General features: G+C 50.7%; 1 protein-coding gene across 1 annotated transcript in view; it reads left to right on the top strand.

Annotated features, from left to right (window-relative positions):
• Positions 1-17,128, top strand: part of LOC134346950 (ephrin type-B receptor 3-like) — a 67,344-nt gene that overhangs the window by 23,829 nt on the left and 26,387 nt on the right. Inside the window, exons 2-3 of the mRNA XM_063048843.1 lie at positions 8,273-8,337; positions 10,195-10,867. Coding sequence (XP_062904913.1) covers positions 8,273-8,337; positions 10,195-10,867 — 738 coding nt within the window. The remainder of the gene's footprint in view (positions 1-8,272; positions 8,338-10,194; positions 10,868-17,128) is intronic.

The following is a 17,128-nucleotide window of genomic DNA, read 5'->3' as shown; positions in this document are numbered from 1 at the left end:
CATCCCCTTTTCCCTCCCTCTCTGTATCTCCTTGCCTCCCATCACCTCCCTCTGGTGCTCCTCCCCCTTTACTTTCTTCCAGAACCTTCTGTCCTGTCATATTAGATCCCCCCCTTCTCCAGCCCTGTATCTCTTTGACCAATCAACATCCCAGCTCTTTACTTCATCCCCCTGTTTCACCTATCACCTTGTGTTTCTTCCTCCCCACCTTTTAAATTTACACCTCATCTTTTTTTTTTCTCCAGTTCTGCTGAAGGGTCTCAGCCCGAAACGTCGACTGGACTCTTTCCGTTGATGATGCCTGGCCTGCTGAGTTCCTCTAGCATTTTGTGTGTGTTGCTTAGATTTCCAGCATCTGCACATTCTCTCTTTGTGATATTTTGATTTGAGTATGTTCACTGTCTTGTAAATATTTGATTTTTGTTTACACAAAGATACATGAAATACAAACTTTTAGACCATAAGGTATAGGAGCAGAATTGGGCCATTTGCCCCATAGAGCCTGTTCTGCCATTTCATCATGGCTGATCCATTTTCCCTCTCAGCCCCAGTCTCCTGCCTTCTCCCCATATCCCTTCATGCCCTTACTGATCAAGAACCTATTAACCTCTGCCTTAAAAGTACCCAGTGACTTGGCCTCCACAACCACCTGTGGCAACAAATTCCACAGATTCGCCCTCTCGGGCTAAAGAAATTCCTCCTCATCTCCATCCTAAAATGACGCCCCTCTATTCTGAGGCTGTGTCCTCTGGTCTTAGACTCCCCCACCGTAGGAAACATCCTCCCTATCTGCTGTAATGAGACCTTTCAACATCCGATAGGTTTCAATGAGGGCACCCCTCGTTCTTCTGAATTCCAGTGAGTACAGGTCCAGAGCCATCAAACACTCCTCAAGTGAGAATTCTTTCAATCCTGGAATCACTTTTTGTGAATCTCCTTTGAAATCTTTCCAATGTCAGCACATCCTTTCTTAGATAAGGGGCACAAAACTGCTCACAAAACTCCAGATGAGGCCTCACCAGTGATTTATAAGGCCTCAACATAACATCCTTGTTTTTATATTCTTGTCTTCTTGAAAAGAATGCTAACATCACGTTTGCCTTCCTCACCAAAAAAAAAAGGGCTCCCTGAAGTATGTATGTGGGCCACTTTGGTTCCTGTAGTTTTTTTTATTGTTGCTAGCAGCAAGAAGGGTGTGTGACAGGTGGCAGAGAAGGAGTGCTAGGGGTGGGGTTGGCACAGGTGCAAGCACACGCAGCCACAAGACACAGGCAAGGTCATGTGATTCCAAACAATTGGTTTATTACAGAGTGTCTCTCAGCTACTTCCGCTCCCTCCTCTCTCCCCACTCCCTTCCCCTTTTCCCAATTATGATTCCCCACTCCCTGCCCCGTTCCCACTCTCAGACTACAATAGAGACCCCTATCACAATCAGGTTACAAACACATATATAAACTTTTACACAGTACTGTTTGATCCCTCTCTCATTCTTCTGAATTCAGTGAGTCTTGTACAGACAAATCAGTCTCTCCTCCTAAGTTAACCCCCACATTTCTGGAACCTGTTGGGATTCGAACCTGCAATATGCAGAACAGATCCCTGCCTGATAGTCCGGGAACTTTGTAAGCTTACATGGCTCTTGCTGGAACTGAAAGACTTGAGTTACATGGAGAGGTTAGGACTTTATTCCTTGGAACTCAGGAAATTGTGGAGAGAATTGAGAAGAGGCATTCAAAACTATGAGGGGTATAGATAGGGTAAATGCAAGCAGACTTTTTCCACTGAGGCTGGGTGGGCTTACAACCAGAGGTCATGGTTTAAGGGTGAAAGGTGAAAAGTTTAAGGGGAACATGGGGGGAAACTTCATCACTCAGAGGGTAGTGAGTGTGGGGGACGAGCTGCCAGTGCAAATGGCGCACTCACGCTTGATTTCAGCGTGGAAGGGAAGTTTGGACAGGTACACGGTAGGGGAATGGAGGGCTGTGGGAGTAAGCAGTTTAAATGTTTTGGCATGGACTAGATGGGCAGAAAGGCCTGTTTCTGTGCTGTACTTTTCCGTGACTCTATGAACGTGACCACTACTGGCACGGGCTGGAAAATCGCAGGCTTGTGTTGGAGTGAGTGTGGAAAGTTCCCAGGCGCTGTGCTGGGAATGGCTGCGGCGTGCAGTGCGTGGTTGACTGAGTGTGGGAGCGCAGGAGAAACGAGGGAGTGGTTAACGTGCCAGATAACAGTATCAGAGCAGGAGGGAAAGCAATGCGATAACTGCGGATATTCATTCAGATCTGTCAACAAAGGGAAGGATAAGAGGAGCGACCAGCAGAAAAGTTAAACACAGAGCCGTGCCAGGTTGGCAGAGTGGCTGATTACGAACCGCTTAGATGTTGGCGCTGACTTGCCACAGAGTATTTCACTGAATGCTGGAGGACTGTGTCCGCCGCTCGCCCGGGACAGGCACCAGCCTTTGTGGCTGCCCGCTGTAAATCCTGTTTTAACAAACATACAAAATCCAAATCAGAAATGAAAGTACATCCAATAATCACAAAACTGTTTACATTTTCAAATTAAAATACCTTGTCTATTACCCAAAAAGCATTCAAGCCCCTGCAGTACCTACTGTTCCCGGAATTCCCAACTGGGCCCATGAAGATTACGTGCTGCTACTCCGAGGACACTCTGCCATGCACGGGAGAGGGACAGGCAGTAGGCATGGACCCATCAATGGCCTGGAGATCCATCCTGTACTGACTGACAGATCAGGAGCACAGTGCTGAAGAGCACCAGAACTTGAGCAACCATTCAGATACTCATTTTCATTTTAAAATCTTTTTATTAATTATTATTGAAAATCGACAACAAAAAAAACATTGAAATAATCAAGTCAGTATATCAATATGTATAATAAGAGTCAAACTATTAACCAAGCTAAACTGTATATCAATAATAATAATTAAAAAAAAGCAAAATGTTAAAGCTATTATTTTTGGAAAAAAGAACCCCTACTAACTAAAACAAAAAAAAAACCCAGCTAACAAAAAAAGACAAGGAAAAAAAAGCCATTTGGAGCACAAACCCGAGCTATATGCCATACAAGCTTCCATAAAAAAAGATATCAATCCGCCAACCAAATCCATTTACCCAAGAATCAGAAGGGGACCATCTTAATTAACTGAAATCAGATGATAGTAGCAGGTAAAAGAGCCTCACCTTTTCTCAAAGTCAAATCGAGGATCAAAAGTTCGACTTCTGATTTTTTTTCCAAACTAAGACATGGTATCACCTGAGAGAACCATTGCAGATAGTCGAACAGGGTCTGCAAACACTCCACTTCTAATATACGTGGTATACTGACTCCTGCCAGACGTAGGAAGGACTGACCAATGTGAATCGGGTCAGAATTCTGTTGCACGACATCGCTTCTCCCCCAGAACAGCCTTTCCAGCTCCCAGTCTGACCCCCTCTTTGGCCTCTGTTGGTCAGGGCCCACCACGGACGTTGCATCCTATCTGTCTCGATACACAAGCCAGGTCAGTGCGATACGGAGAGCAAGCTGTTGCTCATGTAGGAAGCTCCCCCTCTCCACACATTTGAGGAACCCAAAGGAACGGCAGAGACCGATACTGTTTGGCACCAGCGACATCGCAGGAGTTGCCAGTCAGCATTGAACTCAACGTAGGACTGCCTTAGGAACTTCAGCTCTGTATTTTTCCCTAGGGGTTTACTCCCAAAGCCTTCCCTGTGAGTGGGTATAGCCACAAGTGGAGATTTGAGATCAGAGTTTTCCTTCTCCCAGGTGAGCTGCGAACCGCAACTGACAAGCCTCCATCTGCCCGAAGCGACTGGTTTTAAGGCTCTAGTAACCTGCCTTTGCCCATTCTCCTGTCAGTAGAAACAGTTCAGCCGGGATTTGGTAGCTAAGCCACATGTGAAGGCCAGGAGTTGGACTTGGTTGTTAGAGACTGTTTGAGGTGCAGCCATTGGGAGCATTTAATAGGGAGTGGGAGCTGATCCCCACTAACTCCCTTGGCTATGACAACCTTAAGACTCATTTTATTGGCCAATTTATCCCTCCCTCCTCTGATGCATTGGTTCCATCTAACCTTTACAACTCCTCACACTTAATGCTTGGGAAGGCTTACGGCGTGTTACAACAGGTTTGGACAACAGAAGTAGGTAATACTGTCGCAGCTGTACCTGGCTAGTGTGTTCACATCTCGAGTACCTTGAGTAGATTGGGTTCACTGATTTGAGAAGCGGTATTGCTGTGATTAGAATCAGAAGAACCTGGAACAATGCTGCATTCACTTGCACAGGAATGCAAAAGGCTGACTGTTGACCTTGCAAAATACTGAGGAACATGGATGGGGAGAGAGCTGGGGTCTTTTTTAACCTCTCAAAGAACCAGAGGGTACAGGTTTAACTTTAGAGGGTAAAGTTTCTCCAGACAGGGAGTGAAGAACAAGCCATCGGAGGAGGTGGTGGTGATAGATACAGTTACCATGTTTAAAGGTGTTCTGCAGGTTCTCCGATAGGAACGCTGTGGGCTGACGTGGGCCAGTTGGTCCTGACGAAGGGTCTTGGCCTGAAACGTCGACTGTACCTCTTCCTAGAGATGCTGCCTGGCCTGCTGCGTTCACCAGCAACTTTGATGTGTGTTGCTTGGGCCAGTTGGGATTTGCGTACATAGGTATGCAAGTCAACATGGATAAGGTGCAGAAGGAGATCCTGTCTTTGTGTCTACGATTCCAACAACAAGGTGAAACAATCGTGCAGTGAAGTCAGGACCACCTTCTGCACCTTGTCCATGCTGACTTGCATATCTACGTATGAAAATCCAGCTGGCCCATGTCACCCCACACCTTTCCTATCAGAGAACCAGCAGAACACCTTTAAATGCTGGGTACGGGTCTGTCTCTGTATTACTCCAGGGTATGGTACCGTCACCACTGTATAACACCAGGATACTGTACCGTCACTGTATAACACTGGGGTATGGTACTGGTGGTACGGGTCTGTCATTGTATAACACCGGAGTACAGTACCGTCTCTGTATAACACCAGGGTATGGGTCTGTCACTGTATTACACTGGGGTACGTACTGGTGGGGATGGGTCTGTCACTGTATTACACTGGGGTACGGTACTAGTGGGGATGGATCTGTCACTGTATAACACTGGGGTATGGTACTGGTCTGTCTCTGTATTACTCCGGGGTACAGTACAGTCTCTGTATAACACCAGGGTACGGGTCTGTCAATGTATTACACCAGGGTACGGTACTGGTGGGGATGGGTCTGTCACTGTATAACACGGGTACAGTACTGGTGGGGACGGGTCTGTCACTGTATAACACTGGGGTACAGTACTGGTGGGGACGGGTCTGTCACTGTATAACACGGGTACAGTACTGGTGGGGACGGGTCTGTCAATGTATTACACCAGGGTACGGTACTGGTGGGGATGGGTCTGTCACTGTATAACACGGGTACAGTACTGGTGGGGACGGGTCTGTCAATGTATTACACCAGGGTATGGTACTGGTGGGGACGGGTCTGTCACTGTATGACACTGGGGTACAGTACTGGTGGGGATGCGTCTGCCACTGTATAACACTGGGGTACGGTACTGGTGGGGACGAGTCTGTCACTGTATAACATGGGTACAGTACTGGTGGGGATGGGTCTGTCACTGTGTAACACTGGGGTACAGTACTGGTGGGGACGAGCTCCGGTCTCCTCCCACACCCTCCTATTTGGGGTCGGTAGGTTTAACATCCTGATGGCATTTGGGGTCGGTAGGTTTCTCATCCTGATGGTATTTGGGGTCGGTAGGTTTCTCATCCTGATGGTATTTGAGGTTGGTAGGTTTATTGCCCCTCGTGTGTGCTGGTGAAGGGCAGAACTGGGGGGGGTGTGAGGTGGAGAACTTGGTGTAACCTGGGCAGAATGCAGTTTGATGGGTGTAAATCTGTGTTTGGTATTTGGCAGTTGACATGGCCTCAGCTGAAGGGTCTTTTCTGTGCTGTATCTCTCCAGGATTTTGGGAGGGGGGGCGCTGGCATTTCAGCCCCCCCCCACCGACCTCTCGCTGACCCATCCGCAAGTCCTCTTGCATTCACTCCCTCTTGACCTCTAGGCCAAGTAGAACAATTCAAACTGCTCCTTATAAACTTCGGCCCTTAAACGGATCCAGCAAGCTTCCTCCACACCCTCTGCCTTGACATCCTTCCTGTGGCCGGCCGCCAAGACGTGGACACAATACTCCCCTGCCAGACTGAAACAGTTTTACTGGAATTTGGTTCAGTCTTTTTATAACCTCGCTCGCAGAAATTATTCCACTGTTTAATCCTTTTACCTCAGACTTGTGCACATTGAATAAACAGGACATTTGGCCCGTCAGGTGTCTGCCTACCACCCTCATGATCCGCAGGCTGAAAGGTCGGTGCGGGAGAGGTGGTTTTGAATTCCTGACACCAGTATTGGGGAAGGAGGGAGCTACTCCAATGGGACGGGCTCCAACCGAACCACACTGGGGTCAAGATCGTACTGTGGGTGGGGTTTTAAACTAAGTAGTAAAGGGGGTGGGTTCAATGGCTGAATCCTAAAGTCACCCCTCAACCTCCTATCCACGGTCTCCTCTTGTGTTAAGGTACGGCCTCCCTTGGTGGAGGAGCAACAGTTTGTATTCTGTCTGGGTAGCCTCCAACCAGATGGCATGAATATCGATTTCTCCTTCCAGTGGACACATTTCCCATCCCCCTCCTCTATTCCCCACTCTGAGCTTTCACTTCTCACCTGGATCCCCTCCCCCTATGGTCCACTCTCCTCTCCCATCAGATTCTTTCTTCTCCAGCCCTTGACCTTTCCCACCCACCGACCTGGCCTCACCTGTCACCTTCCAGCTAGCCTCCTTCCCCTCCCCCCACCTTTTTATTCTGCCATCTTCCCCCTTCCTTCTCAGTCCTGACGGAGGGTCTTGGCCCAAAACATCAACTGTTTACTCTTTTCCACAGCTGCTGCCTGACCTGCTGGGTTCCTCCAGCATTTTGTGTGTGTTGCTATGGATTTCCAGTGTCTGCAGGCTCTCTTGTGTTGGCACAAAATCTTAAAATCTTGTAATGTCATAAACATAAGGAGTTATGTGCCCGATCCAGAGGGTTTGCAGAAATTTCCTGAATTTCCTTTGCTGAGTAGCTGCTGATCCTGCTCTGCTCGTGTCCCGACACGTTCCTGCGGGGAATTAGAGTCCGTCTCATCCCACAAGCATGCATGCTTAGTGGGAGCCGCAGACAGCTTGGTTAAACTGAATCCAGGTCGGTGTCTGCCTATCCCACTGCTCCAGGATTCCATCTTGCTCCGCCACCATCACTCCGGCCCTCCCCCCCTCACTCCAGCCCTCCCACCCCTCCCATCCCCTCACTCTGGCCCTCCCCCCCCTCACTCCCCGCTCCCACCCTCTCTCCCCCACTCACTCCGGCCCTCTCACCCTCTCCCCCCCCTCACTCTGGCCCTCCCACCCCCTCCCCCCGTCACTCCGGCCCTTCCACCCCCCCCCTCACTCCGGCCCTCCCACCCTCTCCCCCCCCCCTCACTTCGGCCCTCCCACCCTCTCTCCCCCCCTCACTCCGGCCCTTCCACCCCCCCCTCACTCTGGCCCTCCCACCCCGCGCTCACTCTCGCTCCACACACCCCCCTTGCCTCCCCTCACTCACTTTGGCCCTCCTACCCCACGCTCACCTCTCGCTCCACACACCCCCCTTGTCTCCCCTCACTCACTATGGCCCCCTCGCTTCCCTCTCAACCTGAAGACCACTCTCTCCTCTCCCTCCCTCCTTTCTCCTCCATTCAGAGGGTTCACACCCAACGCAGACACAGGCAGATGGACTCACACCCAGGCTGTAGTGGTGGGGACGCTGTTGGGCTGGTAACCGGCCACTTTGCAGTTGAATCACGGACTCGCCTGACCCTGAGAGACCACAGGGAGGAGGCGAAGAGCCACCACTTCGTACCCGAGCAGACTCCGAGCTCGTGAGGTCCTGGACTGTCATGAGAGACTCCCAACACTGTCATGCCTTCGGGACAGTACCCGTGCCCTGCTCTTCCTCCCCTCTCTGGCTGCTGTGGGACTCCAATCCCACGGCCTGCTCAGTCCCAGGGCACCTGTGGATGTGTTTTTTATATTAAAAAAATGCTGGCAAACATATTGAGAGAACAAGCCCAAAACATGCTGAAAACCTGTTTCTTTCTTTCCTCCCCACCCCGCTGTGTTTGCAGAAATGTTGATGAACACGCGGTTGGAGACAGCAGATCTGAAGTGGACGGTTTATCCGGAATCAGGGGTAAGAGTTCTGAAGTCCTGAACCCCTGTGCCACCTTCAAGGCTTCCCTTGTGGTTGAGAGGTTGGGTGTACGCAGGGAGGTAATGGAGAGCCCACGGAGGCTGGGTCCTTGCCACACAGTACCAGTGACCGCTACTGTGGAGATGTTTCCGCACAGTGTTTGCCGGGGTCTTGTGGAGGGGTGAAACTCTGAGCTGAGCCTCAGGTTGGTTCGGGAGGATGTTGAGGGTTTCTACCAGGGTAGAAATTGGGTGGGCGCAGTGATGCAGTGGGTAGAACCCGCTGGCTTACGGCTCTAGAGATCCGGTTTTCATTCTAAACCCTGGCGCTGTTTGTGTGTGTGTGTGTGTGTGTTTGTGTGTGTGTGTGTGAGAGAGAGAGAGAGACTACAAGACATAGGAGCAGGATTCTGTCATTCGGCCCATTGAGTCTGCTTCAGTATGTCCCTGCTATCCCTTCTACCTACCTGCACTAAAACCCATTTGCCAGCTGTGGGGCCGTCCATAAGATGTAGGAGCTGAAATAGGCCATTCAGCCCATTGAATCTGGTCCATCATCCCATCGTGACTGATATATTATCCCTCTCACTGCCATTCTCCTGTAACCTTTGACGCCCTGACTAATGAAGAACCTTCGGTAATTTATTATTGAAGTACATATACGTCACCATATACAATCTTGAGATTCATTTTCTGCAGGCATACTCAATAAGTTCAAAATAGAATAATAATCATAACAGGATCAATGAAAGACCGCCCAACTCGGGCGTTCAACCAGCGTGCAGAAGGCAACAAACAATAATAATAAATAAATAAGCAATTAATATCGTGAGGAAGTCAAGGATCCATTGCACAAGCAAGTATTGCGGCCAGGGTCTTGAAGCTTATGAACCACTGCCTTAAGTATACCCAATGACATGGTCTCCACAGGCAATGAATTCCTCAGATTCACCTCCCTCTGGCTAAAGAAATTCGTGTACGCGTGTGTGTGTGTGTGTGTGTGTGTGTGTGTGTGCGCGTGTGCGTGCGTGCGGTCTGCACATTCTTCCTGTAACTACGTATGTTTTCTCCCCATGTGCTCCAGTTCTCTCTCACATCCCAATGACGTGCACTGTTGGAGATATGGGACAGATGTTGGTGGGGGATTTATCTCCCCCCAGCCCCCAACCCCAGCGTCTGCCCCTCTGGGGCTACTATCCCATTTATCTATCTCTCCATCCATTCCTTCAGCCCTTTGAACCGAGCTGTCTAGCAAGCCCCTGATTTAACCCTATCCTAATCACGGGACAATTCACAATGACCAATTAACCTACCAGCTGGTATGCCTTTGGACTGTGGGAGGAAACCAGAGCACCCAGAGGAAACCCATGCAGTCATGGGGAGAACGTACAAACTCCTTACAGACAGCAGTGGGAATTGAAGCCTGGGTGCCTGTACTGTAAAGCGTTGTGCTAACCTGTACGCTACCATTGCCGTGCTGTTGGCAGTGGGTCATCTCTCTTTCCCCACCACCCCCCAGCCCAACCTCTTTTCACTGTGCTCGTCTTGTGTTGGGAACATGGGCTAGATGTTGGCAGGGAACCTCTGGGTCCCATCTCCATCCCCTCTCCTCCCCCTCCGCCCCCCAACCCACCTTCCTTGTCTTGTGTTGGGATTGTGATCAGGATTGTGAATAGAGGTTGGCGGGGAGTGTGGATCTATCTTCCACCCCACCCTGCATGTCTTGTGTTGGGGGATGGGGCTAGATGTCGACAGGGAGTCTCTGGGTCCCCTCTACCCATCCTGCATACCTTGTGCTGGGGATGTGTGTCAGATGCTGGGTGGGAGTCTCACCACCCTCTGCTTCTGCCCCTTGCAGTGGGAGGAGGTGAGCGGCAGGGATGACGAGATGAACACGGTTCGCACCTACCAGATCTGCCGGGTCTTCGAGCCAGGTCAGAACAACTGGCTGCGCACCACCTACATCCCCCGACGCAGCGCTCAGCGGGTCTACGTGGAGCTGAAGTTCACTGTGAGGGACTGCGCCACCATCCCCAACGTCCGCGGCTCCTGCAAGGAGACCTTCAATCTTTACTACTTCGAGTCAGATAGCGACTCGGCCACCTCGCGCTGGCCGGCCTGGATGGAGAACCCCTACGTGAAGGTGGACACGGTGGCGGCCGAGTCGACCTTCCCCAACAAGCAGAACGGCCGGGCCAACACCAAGACGGTCAGCCTGGGCCCGCTGACAGCCAGGGGGTTCTACCTGGCCTTCCAGGACCAGGGGGCTTGCATGGCCCTCCTCTCCGTCCGCGTCTTCTACAAGAAGTGCTCGCCCACCGTCGTCAACTTCGCCTCCTTCGCCGAGACGGTGACAGGCGCCGAGCACACCTCGCTGGCCGTGGCGCCTGGCACCTGCGTCCCTAACGCCGTCGAGGTCTCCATCCCCCTCAAGTACCACTGCAACAGCAATGGAGAGTGGATGGTGGCGGTGGGGGCCTGTACCTGCGCACCCGGCTACCAGCCTGCTGAGAAGAACACGGCCTGCAGAGGTGAGGGGTCGCTGGAGGGAGAGGGGTTTGGAGGAGTTAGGGTGGCTGGATGGGGTCGTCGAGAGTTTGGAGGGATTTGTTGTAGGAAGTTGGAGAGATTGGTTGGGTGAAGCGGAGGAGGCCTTTGGAGGAATGTCTTTGAGGGATGCGCGAGACATTTGGAGAGAGTTGGTTTGACAGTGGAGAAGCAGGGGGAAGGAGTTGGATGGACTTGTTGGAGGAGGCTGGGAAGTGAGTCGGGTTGAGTGAGGTGAGAGAACTGGAGGAGTTGGAGGGATTGGGGGAAAGTTGAGGGAATTGATCTGAGGGAAGGGGGAGGGTGCTGCAGGGATTAGTTGGAGGAAAGTGAGGAGGCTTTGGACATGTCAGTCCATGGCTTCCCCTACTGTCAATATGAGGCCACACTCAAGTTGGTGGAGCAACGCCTGGGTAGCTTCCAACCTGATGGCATGAACATTGATTTCTCAAACTTCCAGTAATGCCCCCACTTACCATTCCCCATCCCTGTTTCCCCCCCTCACCTTTCCTCCTTGCCTGCCCATCACCTCTCTCTGGTGCTCCTCCCCCTTCCATGGTGTTCTGTCCTCTCCTATCAGATTATCCCTTCTCCAGCCCTTTATCTCTCACCAATTAACTTGCCAGCTCTTTACTTCACTCTCCCCCCTTCTGCTGGTTTCACCTATCACTTGCCACCTTGTTCTCCTTCTGCCCTTTTCCCCCGCCCCCCAACCATCTTCTTGTTCTGACTTCACCCCTTCCTTTCCAGTCCTGATGAAGGGTCTCGGCCCGAAACATCGACTGTTCACTCTTTCCCATAGATACTGCCTGGCCTGCTGAGTTCCTTCAGCATCTTGTGTGTGATGCTCAGGACTTGTGAGGGATCAGTTTCAGGGAAAAGCAAGGGAGTAGAAAAGATTGGTTGGAGGAAGGTGGTGAGTGACAGAAGGTGGAGGGAGTTGGAGTGATTTTTGAGGAAGTTGAGGCAGCCATTGGAGGGGCTGCTTTGAGGGAAGAGCAAGGTAGTTGGAGGGATTAGTTGTAGGGAGTGAAGGAATTGGGAGTTGGAAAGTTGGGGGAGGGAATTGGAGTTAGGGAATTGAGGGATTTATTTGAGCCAGCTGAGAGGGGTATTGGAGGGATTGGTTGGAGCAAGTTGGTTTGAGGGAACTGTGGGAAGGAGTCAAAAGGGATTTGTTTGGAATGTTGTGGAGGACTTTGGAATGATTGATTTAAAGGAAGTGTGAGGAACAGTAATTGGAGCGTTTTGGTTTGAGTAGGTGGGGGGAGGAGGGGGACGATGAGGGATTTGGAGCAATTGAAGGTAGGGAGGGAGTTGAGGGAGGTTGATAAGGGTCCGAGGGGAGGGAGTTGAAGGAACTGGTACGAGGGAAGGTGAGGATGGAACCAGAAGGACTAGCTTGAAGATTGGGGGTGGGGGTGGAATTTCCTCGGTCTGAACTCTATTACAAAAGTGATCTCGGAGATGGGAATGAGTGGGAGGAGAGGGAGATGTCCGTGTGATGAAGAAGAGAAGGAAGGGGTTGCGAGCCACCATTGAGGGTTGGCGGCTGAACCAGGAGTGGCGGGGTAAGAATCCGTTGCCTTGGCAGCAAGCCCCCTCACTCGTCTCGCATCACCTCCATTGTTGGTAATCCCAACTGTTGGCAGGTTTCTGGGAAAGACGAGGGGAGCTGGAAGGGAAAGCAGGATGGGTCTTGTTCTGTTTTTCTGTTTCTGAAGTCATCGCCTGTTGTCGGGGATTAGCAGACGGTGACTAGCTGGGTTCGACTAGACGAGAGGCCCAAAGCAGCCACTTTGTCTCTGCCGCACTGACTCAGAGACTGAGCCTGAGGGGCTGGGTTGGGCAGACAACTGTGTTTTCTGTTTTCCCTGACTGTTGAGCCACAGGAAACATTTGTCACATGATCCTACTGGAAGCAAATCTCAGTCGGAAGGTGTGAAAAGGCACAACTAAACTTTCTTGACGTGTGCAGAGGGGCAATGAAAAACTCACCTTGAATTGGAATGGGTTTATTATTGAAGGATGTATTGGGATACAGTGAAAAGCTGGTCATACAGATCAGATCATTACACAGTGGGGAGGCTGGTTTCCATGATGTGCTGATCCATGTACACAACTCCCTGCTGTTTCTTCAAAGTCCAAAGTAAATTTTATTATCATATGTCCCCCTACACAACCCTGAGATTCATTTTCCTGCGGGCATACACAGCAAATCTATAGAATAGTAACTATAACAGGATCAATGAAAGATCAACCAGAGTGCAGAAGACAACAAACTGTGCAAATGCAAATATAAATAAATAGCAGTAAATAATGAGAATGTGAGATAAAGAGACCTTAAAGTGACACAAACATGCGAAGATCTGCAGATACTGGAAATCCAAAGCACTGTGCAGAAGACAACAAACTGTGCAAATGCAAATATAAATAAATAGCAATAAACAACGAGAACATGAGATAATGAGATAAAGAGTCCTTAAAGTGAGATCATTGGCAGTGGAAATATCTCAATGGATGGACAAGTGAGTGTAGTTATCCCCTTTTGTTCAAGAGCCTGATAGTTGATAGTTGGTAACTGTTCTTGAACCTGGTGGTGAGAGTCCTGAGGATCTTGTTCCTTCTACCTGATGGCAGCAGTGAGAAAAAAGCACTGGGTGTTGGGGATTTCTGATGATGGATGCTGCTTTCCTGCAACAGTGTTTCACGTCGGTGTGCTTAGTGGTTGGGAGGGCTTTACAGCCAGAGTAGTTTCATCACCGGTCGAGATGACATCCTCAGTGTGCAGTTGTTGGTGTTTCTCTTCGGGAGTGCTCACGTTCGCTTGCCTTGGTCCTGATTGGCTACTCCTTTATTTGACCTTTGAATTCCATTGGTTCGCACTTCTTTGGCTCTTAGGGGTTCAGAGATGGCGTCTATTTCAATATGTTTGTGGAGTTATCAGAAGAGAATCATGCTTCTAAAAATTTTTGTGCCTACCTTTGTGCTTGCCAGCGCCGGAACCTCTGCGGTGTCCCGGAGATCAGCGACCATGGATCATGTCTCTGTACCACCAGTTTGTATGCTCTCCCCATGGCGGCATGGGTCTCCTTTTGTATGCTGCGGTCTCCCCTCTCATCTCAAAGGCGTATAGCTTAGTAGGCCACTGGGCACACAGGTGTAACTGTGCAGTACGAGCTCGTCGGGCCGGGAGGGGCTGGTACTGTGCTGTATCTCTAAATAAATAAAGATGAACTCATTACCTCACAATCTCTCTCATTGTACCTTCTGTGTGGCTGCACTCCACTGTCTTTCTGCAATCTGTTATTGTACTGCCTGAAGACACTGTGTAATGACCTAATCTGTATGGACAGTATGCAAGTCAAGCTCTTCATTGTACCTTAGTACATGTGACATTAATAACCTATTCTGATTCAATTGATAAATTGATTTATCATTTATCATTTAAGAGTTATGTTAATAGTTTTCTGGGCAGTGTCTTTACATGATGGGTGACCCCAGCCATTACCAATACTCTTCAGAAATTGTCTGCCTGGCGTCAGTGGTCACATAACCAGGACTTGTGATGTGCTCATCGAGCATCCACCACCTGCTCCTGTGGCTTCACATGACCCTGATCGGGGGTGGGAGGGGTGAGGGGGGCTCAGCAGGTGCTGCACCTTGTCCAAGGGTGACCGGCAGGCTAGCAGAGAAAAAGCACCTCACACCTCCTTTGGTGGAGACACATCTTCACCCCAACGCCTAACAGGATCAATTACAATAACCAATTAACCTATTACACTGCGGGGGCCCAGTGCCAACCCAACGTAGCCACTGATTGAGAGGGGATTTCCATGGTTACTGTCTCCTCGTTTTAATCCATACTTCACAAAGAGGAACGGTGGAGGGGAGAGCGTCTTTGTTATGGTGAACTTGCTTGCCCTTCGTGCCTGGCACACCTCTTCACCTGATGTCTATTCGGGTTATCGATGTCCCAGGAATATTCGCCCTCCATTTTCAATCCTCCGTGCTGAGCAGCCAATCCCAAAGCAAAGGCCCTACTGCTGCAACAGGTCACCGAGAGGTATTAGATAGAAAGGGGCCCTTCAGCCCAGTGACACTGTCCTGACCTTCAGTCAACACCTGCTCACAGTAATCCTATTTCTTTTATCCCACATTGCCATTGACTCAGATCCTGTAGAGCCGGGGTGAGGGGGGGGGCTGGTGGGTGTGAGAAAAGGGAAGATCCTCTGTCATTTTCTCGCTCTCGCGCCCGTTCTCGTTCGTTCTCTCTCTCTCTCGCTCTCGTTTTCTCTCTCTTGCTCTCACGCCCGCTTTCGTTCTCTCCCTCTCTCACTCACTCACTCTCGTGCCCACTCTTGTTCTCACTCTTGTTCTCTCTCGTCCTCTCTCGCACCCGCTGCTTCTGTCTCTCTTGCTCTCGCCTGCCTTCGCCCCTTCTGTCTCCCCGTCCCCCTCTCTGTCTGTCTCTCACTACACTTAGACAGACACACCACACACAGGGTTGAGGATTGAACCCAGCTCTGTCTGTCTCTATATCTATATCTCTCTCGCGCTCTATCTCTACACAGAGACACACACACGCATATATACAGGTTTAGGATTGAACCCAGCTCTCTGTCTGTGTCTCTCTTTCCGGGACTGTCTCTCACTACACGGACACACAGAACTGAATCTGGGTCTCGGTCTGTCTCTCTTTCTCTGACTCTGTCTCTCACTACACACACACAGACACACATATACGGGTTGGGGATTGAACCCAGCTCTGGAGCTCTGTGCCACTGAAGAAATTTAAAATGGGACCCCCAGAACCCCCTTTCCATCTCCTTTTGAATTCTGCTATTCTCCTCCCGCTGTTAACGTTAACCGCATTGTGACAGTGGTTGAACTTGCCTCCAATTTGTCCTCGTTGATTTGCTCATTTCTCCCGCCTCGCTCCCTCCCTAAAAGTCCGAGGCCCGTTGCCCAAAACAATTAGTGCTGCTTGCTGGTGAAGAGTGAGGCTGGTGGTGCGGGGGTGGGGGGAGATCCGGGTCTAATTGCTTCACACAGCGAGCTTCAGACTGCTGAACAATAAAAAAGGAGATTTATTCGTCTCGCAGACTTCTGTTCCGACGGATCCCTGTGGAGGGAGCAAGGACTGGTGGTGATGGTGGGGGGTGGAGTCAGTCAGAGGCCTCCCATCGGTCTGGGGAGCGATGGATGCTGAATTCCTCCTTTTCTCTTGAGTGCGCGTTGCCTTTCCACACTCCCAGACCAAAACTGAGCCCGGAGGATGGAAGGGAAATCTTGTCAGACAGGAGGGGTTGCCAAGGGGCTGTGGGTTGACACTGAAGCCTATGCAGGCCCATTGCTTCTGTGTTGATTCCCCCACACACCCCCTCCCCTTCCACTGCAAGGAAATTGCGTTCCTTCAGCTGGAAGTAAAGATGAAAAGGCCCCAGGCAGTCGAGAGTGATGTGGGTTTTTAGTTCTGCAAGGGGGGGGGGGGTGAAAGAAAACAGTGTTTCTGTGTCATGTGCCAGACAGCCTTCAGTGCAAGGATGGGGGAGCTTGGAGATTGTGGAAGTTGGAGGGTACTTTTAATGTGCAGATTGAAGGATGGGGGGGGTTGAAATGTGAGGGGGGGAGAGTGAATGGGGAGGGGGAGGATGGTGGGGGGAGGGCAGATGAGGGGGTGATTAGGAAGGTGGGAGAGATGGAGGGGAAACTTTTAGATTTAAGGGTGAGGGAGGAGAGTGAAAAGGGGAGTGTGAGGTAGGTAGGAGCGGGTGAACGGGAAGTTGGGGAGAGATAGAGAAGGCAAGGGGTGAGAAGGGAGAGGTGGAAAGGGGAGAGAGTGAGAGATGGAGGGGAAATTTTTTACAGCCCAGATTTAAGGGCAGAGGAGGGGGGGGGAGAGAGAGAGAGAGAGGAGGATGAAAGGGGCGATGGGGAGAGGTGAGGAAAAAGAGAGGGAGAAGGGGAGGGAGACTTCGAGCAGAATGCCCCACTATCTCTCTCACTGCAGCGATGAGGAACCTTTGAGTGTCAGGAGCTGCCTGTTAACACCAAACGTCCCATGACCTGCGGCTGGGAGGGTGGGCGAGGTAGGTGGATGGAATTTTCTTCCGTCCTGTAAGCTAAGATCACACTACCCACATCCAGGCGTTATCCAGGGATACGGGGCCAAAGCCATACAGAGTAATTGAGTGGAAGGGCAGGAGGTGTCCTCAACAAAGCATAGAAGCCTCCGGAAAGGG

The sequence above is a fragment of the Mobula hypostoma genome, chromosome 5 (assembly GCF_963921235.1).
Source record: "Mobula hypostoma chromosome 5, sMobHyp1.1, whole genome shotgun sequence".
NCBI lineage: Eukaryota > Metazoa > Chordata > Chondrichthyes > Myliobatiformes > Myliobatidae > Mobula > Mobula hypostoma.
The sequence above is the reverse complement of the archived record's forward strand: the minus strand, read 5'-3'. Positions and strand labels throughout refer to the sequence as shown.